The 8,959-nt window shown below is 43.6% G+C and overlaps 1 protein-coding gene across 1 annotated transcript; it reads right to left on the bottom strand.

Annotated features, from left to right (window-relative positions):
- Positions 1-323: 323 nt before the first annotated feature.
- LOC137152301 (natural killer cells antigen CD94-like) lies at positions 324-6,574 on the bottom strand. The gene is made up of 7 exons (XM_067546835.1): positions 6,481-6,574; positions 4,672-4,767; positions 4,161-4,256; positions 3,255-3,434; positions 2,059-2,210; positions 1,282-1,385; positions 324-653 (listed from the first exon to the last, which is right to left on the bottom strand). Exons 1-7 carry the CDS (start codon positions 6,572-6,574, stop codon positions 533-535), a joined length of 843 nt encoding a protein of 280 aa, XP_067402936.1. The 3' UTR covers positions 324-532.
- Positions 6,575-8,959: the final 2,385 nt, after the last annotated feature.

Raw genomic sequence — 8,959 nt, 5'->3', positions numbered from 1 at the left:
AGCCCCAACCCACAGGTCATGTGAATGTGTTACAGCTGCCGGATACGGAGCTATTCCTCTGGCTCAGGCTTTTCACTCTAGACATCCCAGCTCAGTCCCCAGCCACCCAGATGGTGATTCTCACTATTATAAATGCTTGTCTCCTCTCAGATTCCTCTTTTGTCTCTTTATTTTGTTTTGTTTCAATTTACACTGTCAGCTCTTTGGGGCAAATTGTATTTTTCTGTAAAACACCCCGTGCACCAACAACACTGTGTATTTTCTACAAAGTATTTATTAATAGTTGCATTAATGGCCTCGAAAGGCAACTCTTATCAACCCAGATAGCAATGACAGTCTTTCGGATTGGTGGGTGTGCTCTGGTTGGCTGGAGAAAATTCCAGAAGAGGTGTGCTTTATCACTTGAAACTACAGCCCATGAGTCTGAATGGTAACACAGCAAAACTGAAGAAGTGGGAATTTCTCTTTGTCTTTGGAACATCCCAGAATAAGTTTCTCATGGACACTATTATCCTCTGGAGTTCAGCAGGCTTTACGAAGCAGCTCTCTTCTCACAAATAGAGCGATATTGTCCTGTACACTCAGAGGAGGAGACTCCTCCTACATTCATAAGTGCACAAAGCCCACCAGGCTCCTGCATCCTTACTCGGAACCTGAGGGGAAAGCAACATTTGACACTCAGCCATGCCATTTTTCTGAAATCACAAACTGTGTCATTGCATTTGGCTGCCTAAACATTGGGATTAACTTGCCTTACCTATTAATGTCAGTTCTCAAAATCACATGCCCTGCAAGCTGAGCTATGAAGAGCAATACTTTGCGATTTGGAAATTGTGTTGTGTGAGATTGTTAGTTTAGCTGGGATGCCTTTTGTTTTATATTTACCTCAGTTGTTGTCATGTTCAGGAGGAGGAGGGGTTCTCTTGTTTTTCTCAACAAATGTAATTGTGGCATCACCTCAGTCAATTTTTCAGCTTTGAAATATCCCATTTCTCAATGTCGCTATTCACATGTGGGTCTGACATAGCTTTAGAACTATCTGGGGTACTACGGGAGAATACCACAGCCTGTTCATGTTTGTTCATTCAATTGTTTGATTGTATTATTAAATCTAAATAACACCACCCCTGCCAGCGAGAATTTTTAAAAGTGAAAAACAAACAATTATTCTACGAGTTCACTGATCTTTAAGACCATTAACAATGCCAGGGTGCAAATTCTGTAGGAAATGCACAAGGATGTAAAACAAGTGAACAACTTCTAGATGTGTCCGAGACTTACAGGTCAGTGGAATGAGCAGTGCCATCCTCCCACATCCATCTTGCAGCAAGTCCCTTACGGGATAGTCCAATCCAGTGGTAACACACCAGTGGATTTATGAAATCCTGTTTGGGGACAAGACGAAATCATTTACATCAATCCTCATTAGTAACTGTATGGCTACCAGGGAAGAGAATGAGGCTCATGTGTCCCGGTCAGGACCACTGTGCTGTAATACCCATACACTGGCCAATCACACCCCATTTCTCCTGAGGATTTCATCATCAGCCAAGGGTATCGCTAATGAGAGACATGAGGGGTTCTCTTCCCAAGCAGCAGAGACACTAACCCAACAGCATTCCCTGCCTCACTTAAAGAGAGACAAAGCTTGGTTTTATTCATTTCATTGACTTCACTGGAGGAAGTCCTGATTCCTGATGGAGTGACAGGAGACTCAGGCCCTAGGAACGGATTCTCTGCCTTCCTCATGCTAGGCGCAGCACTAACCCATAGGCTGAAGGACATCACACGCCCTTTGTCACTCTGGCAGTCAGTGTTAGAATTTGCATTCGCTCCTTCTCTGGTGCTCAAAATCATTCCTTTATTCACTGCTTCTCTGGTGCTCAGTCTCCCTTAGGGACACAGCTCGGAATACAACACAAGCAGTCTAGAGGGTCATTTTACCCTGCCCACATTATTGTTCATTTTATACCCATACCCCACTTCCCCATCACAGGCATATTGGGCAGGTGTAGTTTGCAATATACAGGAAAAGAAGGCAAAGGGTCAATTCCCCACCAGTTCTTCCTTGTTCTCTATTCTCAGCAGTCTGGAGCCATGAGACGAGCAGTATTCTTTACACTTCTCCCAGGTTGTCTTTTCATTAGTAAAATGGTAACACTTCCCTTTATGCTGTATCCAGCTCTCTGGGCAAGAGCTGCATTTATCTCCTGGAAAAAGAAAGCAATATAGACTCATCATATTTCTGCATTGACAGGTGCACACAGCTTGATACTGGATGTCACCATGTACTAGCTAGTGTGTACATGTATCACTCTTCTATAAGAGAATGTATTGTTTGTCTTGCCAGCTTCAAGGAAGCTGGTGTGGGTGCCCCCAAAATAACCTTGTGTTTAGGGCACTCACCTGAGATATGGGATACTTGGTTCAAGGCTCTTTCCTGAATCAGGCGAGCAGGGACTTAACCTTGGTTCTCCCACATCCCACCTCAGTCCCCTCAACAGTAAACAATTGGCTACTCTTGGGTTTCTCTGTTCTTTCATGGATAACTTTGTCAGGTCTTGGTTTTATCCGAATTCTGAAATAGGAAATTATAGAATTCTCAAAAGAGTTCACGGGACAGAAACCCTGTTTCAGATCACATCCCCAATGAAGAAGCAAGGTAATGAGAGCACTAGAGAAGAGAGGAACAAACAGCACAGCCTTCTCCTCTTCACAAAAAGGAAATTGTGCAGGAGGTAGGCAACAGTGCAATGCCTTTCTAAAGAAGTTGCTTCCACGGCAGATGAGTCACAGTCATCCTGGCATGGCTTTCCAAGTTACAGCAATGATGATGCTGATCATGATGCAAACTGAGCTGGCGTACAGTCAGCACTGTGGGGAGGGAAGTGCATGAGGGTCTCTCTGTGCAGCAGAATATTTGTCTGTTGCATTATTCAAAATCCCTCTGTTTATCAGTGTCTTTACCTTGTACCATGCAGCAATGTAAGTTGGGAAGGAGCTGCCCAGGTTTCTCTACCCTGAAGCTAGTGAGCCAGGGATCATTGATTATGTCCATATTAAGGACACCATATCTTTGCTTAGATTTGTTTGTGGCTGTCCGTGTTATTAATACTTAGATGAGGCCCTTGTACACTGCGTGCATAGGAACAGAAGTACCCTTTGTTGTTAATAAGGACAAGGAGAGCTGGTTTCTGAATAGGCAATAATATTACCATAAATGATATAATAGAAGATTGAGTTCTGATCAATACCTTTCGTATTTGCAACCTTCGAGATGTTTGATTTCTGGGCTTGGAGATCATTCCTTTCCTGTGTGCAGTTTTTCAGTGTTTCCTGCAATTGGCTTTGGTTTTTCAGAATATCCTGTTTGTGGATAGATTCCTCATCATGGATACATTCCAGTTCTCTCACTCGATGGGAAGCCTGGAGGACTTCAATCAATACCACAAGAAATCAGTTAAAACAAAATGAAGTACACTTTTCTAGGTCAGTTTCCTTTTGCATTGTCAGGATGTTAACAGCAATTGTGAGAGTTGCCCTCATAGCTCACACAGTGGAGATTGAACTAGAGACCTCTAGAGCTGAACAGTATGAGCTCTGTCAATGGGTTACAGCCCACGAAAGCTTATGCCTGCAGACATTAAATGTGTTAGTCTTTAAAGTGCTACAGAACTCTTGGTGTTTTTGCTGCATTGTCATTAGAGCTGAATGAATAATGAAGGTTTTGGTTTGGAGCTGAAAAATCTTAACTCAGAAGGACTCTTAGAACCACCCATCTCTCTAAGCTTCAGAGCTGCAACTGCAGCACCAGATGTAACTTCAAGGTATTATCTATCCAGCTATTTGCAGAGGGCTCATGCAAGCCCCACTAGCCTGAGTCTGTTGATCTGGGCTGGAAGGCTTGCTCCAAAATGCTGTGTAGACACACCCTTAAAGGCATCTCAGCTTCTCTCATATGTTTTACAGGTAAAATTCAAATCACATCTCAGCAGGCAACAGCATCTAAATACCAAAGGAAAGTTGTTTTTCACGGAGTAATGCAAATTATGACAGTGTCCCATGCATGCATTTACACACATCACTCAAACTTAGAAGATCCCTTCTAAACGTTATAAAGGTCCAGATCATGGTTTGTTGTCTTCTTAGCAAGTACTTACACATGGTACCCAGTGCCCCTGTGGTTGCTACCAAAGCCAGGCAGAGGAGCCCCAGAATCATTGTAATGAGCCATGGTGAAGATGAAGAAGGAGATTCTAAGAGAAAGAAGAGAGAGAAAAAAAAAGCAACATGGCTAGAATATGCCCGTCTCCTGAGACTCTGGGATCAGATCAGAGCTCTCCACCACACCAATCTACCAAAGCAAGAACCCACCCCTCTGGAGCTAAACCAGTCCATAAGAACAGCTATTGGATATGTGCTCAGTAAATCTGCCATTCATTCAAAAGGCTTGGCAAAAACAATCACACCTGGTGAAAGCCGGAGCTGTCACATCCCAGTTTCTTCCCAGCCCAATAATTTGGCATGTCCTGCCAAAGGACAGAAAATTCTAATTTTATTGATCCTGAAATACGATGCCATGGACAATGGCTATGGACAGGAGGAGAATGTTTGACTCTGAACACTTTGACAAAAAAGAATCAGAAGCCAGTAGCTCATCATGAATAATACCTTTGCTCTGTGCACTTGTCGGTGTTTTCTGCCTCTGCTGCTTTGAAGGAGTGTGAAACTTCAGATCAGAGTAGGTTATTTCCTGCTTGCTGATTTCTGATAGGTTATAAGGATGGAAAGACAGCTCTATGAAATTGTCATCACAGTAGAAGAGAACAGAACTTCATAGATGTTACATCTAGAATGCACCATTATGAGCATCTGGTCTCAGGTGTTACATCCTGCCTGATGTAACACAGTCCATAGAACCTTACTCAGTAATTCCTGTTTCCAAGATCAATAACTTGTGGTTGAACTAGGCCATATCTTTTACAATGAGAATCATTTAAAGATTCCAAATGGTGGAGAATTATCACATTCCTTGGTGATTTATCCCACTGGTTAATTACACACATTGGTCAAAATTTGTGTCAGATTTCCCATTTCAACTTTATCTGAGTCATCCAATTAGGAAGCAGAAAGCATGTAACATAGCTCCAGTAGTGAAGTATGAACACTGAATTCTTGAAGCGGTAGCCACTACAAATAGTTGACAACTCACTCAAAGGTTGGAACATAAACCACACACTGAATAATTTCATAGAGAACACCATATTTTTAAAATTGAAGCCTATTCCCAGATAAGTCATGAACAGAAAAGAACAAGGGGCTGAATTCTCTGAGGGCCTGATTCTTCAGTTGTAATTCAGGTTGAGTTGTACCTTATTCTGTGACGACAAATAAGGAAAGGACTCAGAATTTGACCCTGAAAAAAATTGACCTTTTGAAGCTACACCCTGAGGAGAAGGCCATTGACTGGGGATTAACCTGTTCTTAGAAACTGGAGATTAAAGGCCTGAGCTGCAAAAACAAACAGTTGATCTACCCAGAGGAGTCTGGCTTCTGATCTTAAAAACTGACAGATGTCCAAGAGGACAATAGTTATTGGGAGCTCTGAAAGACTGACCCAACCAGAGCCCTATGCTGGAGCTGGGGGTGACCTCTGGTAAGCTTTTAACATGCAGGTAGGTTCTTTTATTGTGTTTTAAATGTTTTCACTTTAATACTTTTGCCCTAAGAATAAATGTAGTTTGCTTTGTGAAGGTTGGTTTGTAACTGGAATGCACTGCTATAGCCCTGGGACATGAAATCGAGCTAACTACAGTCTGAAGGTGAGTCTCTGCCCAAGAGATGTGATTGCTCGGAAGCCTAAAATCTTCAGTGGATGCCCTGAAGGAAGAGCAAGAGGGGGATCAAAGATGTTGTTAAGCCTGGAACTGTGTCAATGGTTATCCTTCTGGCCAAGAGACCTTTCCCCTGTCAGTGATGGCACCAAAACTTTGCTGACTGGCAGAAAAACTCTCTGGTGAGGCTGGAGGTCAGGGAAGTTCTGGAAAACCTGGGGCACTCGAGATGGAAAATGTTTGCGCACAGAGCAATCCAGCCAGGTGTCTTCTCTTATAGCCCAACAGGGGTCAGCTGACCAGTCACAGGGGCACTATACTCTTCCCTCTTAAAGGGCCAGTCCCACTCTGTAACAGAGGGGTTTATTACTTCGTAATGAAATAAATGCATTCTAGGGCTTTGGAGGTACAAAGCCACCTCCTTCCCGTAGCTGGAAGACTATACATTTCTGGGGACAGCTTGGTACCACACAGACTGGCACAAAACTAACAAGAGAGCTTTTACTGATATTGGAGAAAGAATTCTCACACCGATTCTTGCTATATAATGTTAGGGTGAGTGGGATAAAGTTCAAGAAGGAGATTTTGAGAACAGCTGAAGGAATAATGACAGACATAGATTCAGGAGATTATAAATATAAAGTACCTGTGACTCTGGTGGGCTCTGGTCTTCGTTTTCTCTTCTGCTCTGCAGGTGTATGAAATCTGAGGTCCACATAGGTCACTGACTGCTCACTCATTTCTGGTGGTGAGATAGAAATTCCAGAGGTGGAGTTACTGAACTGAGATGAACGCTGGGATTTGTACCTGAGTAAGATGGTGCATTAGAGCCAGTATAAGCATCAATATGAACAGGAACTACGTGACCGGACAACCTACCCCATGGCTCGGTGGGAGTGTTCCTGCATTCCTCACAGACACTTAACTCCCACATAGCAAAGGCCACAAGAAACATATTCTACCGCTTATGGCTAGATAGGCAACTACATCCCATCCAGATGGATGACGATTTGGCCTTAGTTATACACACCTTTGTCATCTTCTGACTGGGTTAGCAATTCTCTCTAGCTGGGCATAAAGCCATCAGCCTCAGGAAATTCCCATTACTACAGAATGATGCAGCATGTCTCCTCAGAAATACAGGTTACTGTAAGCACATTACACTAGTCTTCCCCTCACTGTACTGGCTCCCTATAGAATACCAGGTCAAATGAAAGATCTCAGTCCCTATCTTCATGGTGCTCAATGCCTGGCCCAGGATACCTAAAAGACTGCCTGAGGCTCCAAGATCAGGCCATGGGGCCAACCACTCCACTTCTTTGGCACAATGGAACTTTCTGTCACAAGGACAAAGCTCATCTGTACATGTGACAGAGCTTTCTCTGGAGCCAGTCCAGGAGGGTGGAGTAAACTTCCACAGGAACTAACAACCACCACAACCATCACCACCTGCAGTTCCAAGTGCCAGGTGCACTTCTCAAACTTCACCTTGGCTAACATAAGCGCATAGCATAGAGTACAGATAATTAAAAAAACAAACATAACAACCCCTCAAATCTACACTCTTCACACAATTTCCCCCAGGGGAAAGGAGAAGAAAACAACAAACTGTATGCGACAGATGTTAGTCACCTCCCTGAGTGCACTACTGAAAGATACGCAGAAAGATGGTAATGAGAACATGTGGAGAACACACTTTTAGCTCCTTCTTCTGGTTCTGGTAACTGCCTGTATTTATACAAAACAATGGAAATATTATGGACTAATGCAGGTCTTCCCTAGTTACTGTTCCAATTTAGTTTCCATTCTAAGGTCAATTTTGGAGCTTCTACTACATCACCAAAAGGGCACGTTTGTCTTAAAATTTGCAGGTGAGAACTTGGCCCGAGGTAAACCTTTTCTGCCAAATTTGGACGTGGGACAAGATGTTTATCAGATCTGTTGCCATAAAAATATAGCTGTTCATTAGAGTTCAAATATTCTTGTAGACCAGATGATCTCAAACTATGGGGTGAGCTCCCTAAGAAGGTGTGGAGGAACATTTGTAGAGGGGTGCAGCAGGGCTGGCAGGGAGCGCCACCTAGCCCGGAGCTCTGCTCCAGCCCCACCACCCAGCTGCAGCCCCTGTCCCGGCTGTGGCATTGGACCACGGCCCCTGACCTCTATCTCAGCCTCGACCCCCGGCACCCAGCCACAGCCTTGGCACCCAGCACCTGCCTCGGCCTCTGGTTGCAGTGCCTGGCTCCCAGCTCTCGGCTCCCAGCCGCGGCCTTGCCCGTTGCAGCCTGCAGTGACCCCATTCCTAGCTTCGGCCCCAAGTCACGACTGCAGCTCCCTGACTGTGGCCTCGATCCCAACCCCAGCTGGGAGGAGGGGGTGGGGTGCGGACAGGGGTAAGGAGTGGTACGAGCTAAAAATTTGGAGACTAATGTTGTAGACATTTTCTTTTTGTCATGTAATTAAAAAAACCATAAATAAATACAGTTTAGTTACTAGTCTTCCCTGGATATCAAATGACTGCTGGAGATTGCCTCCTGAAGTCCTTTGAATCCCAATCTACTATGATTCTACGATTGCTGCTCATTTTAAAAAATAAGATGTTAGCCCATTTCTTTGCAAAGAGAGCTCAGAGTGAAACCTCATTGCAGGGGACCTTTATCAACATTTTCCACTAAAAGTCACACAAAGGGACATAAATTCCAAGTTTGCTGGTAGGACCAGCTGAAAACTTTCCATCAAAATTTTCTTCCAATCAAAAATTGCGTTTTTGACCAAATGCAAACATTTGAGGAGACCGTCTGCTTTCCTTTTTCTTTTTTAATAAAAAAAGGCAGAAAACTGAAAATCCAACCATCAACTATTTCATCCAAGCACAAAAAATTTTGGGCAAAAAACTGACAACACACAAAACCACTAGTACAATTAAACATTTTCAGACAAAAACTAAAAATGTTTTGGTTTTCTGAATAATAGCCAAAATTTCCATGGAAAAAATCCCTCTTTCCAAACAGTCGTAGGGAATTCTCCTCCTCCATAACCCTGTGGGGGAATGTTCTCCCCTTTTCTCCTCCCCATAAGTTCCCTGTTCTTGCCTATTCTCCCCTTACACCCACCGCTTCAGCATT

This window comes from Emydura macquarii, unplaced genomic scaffold, assembly GCF_026122565.2.
Source record: "Emydura macquarii macquarii isolate MOO-44397 ecotype Brisbane River unplaced genomic scaffold, CSIRO-AGI_Emac_v2 contig_1165, whole genome shotgun sequence".
NCBI classification, from domain to species: Eukaryota; Metazoa; Chordata; order Testudines; family Chelidae; genus Emydura; species Emydura macquarii.
Note: the sequence above shows the minus strand (reverse complement) of the source record. Positions and strands in the feature narration are given on the sequence as shown.

Coding starts and splice junctions, on each gene's coding strand:
- LOC137152301 (XM_067546835.1), bottom strand. CDS start 6,574: ATGAGTGAGCAGTCAGTGACCTATGTGGACCTCAGATTTCATACACCT. Junction 4,768..6,480: donor AGAGCCCACCAGAGTCACAG/GTACTTTATATT, acceptor ATAACCTATCAG/AAATCAGCAAGCAGGAAATA. Junction 2,211..3,254: donor GAAGGTTGCAAATACGAAAG/GTATTGATCAGA, acceptor TTCTTTTTCCAG/GAGATAAATGCAGCTCTTGC.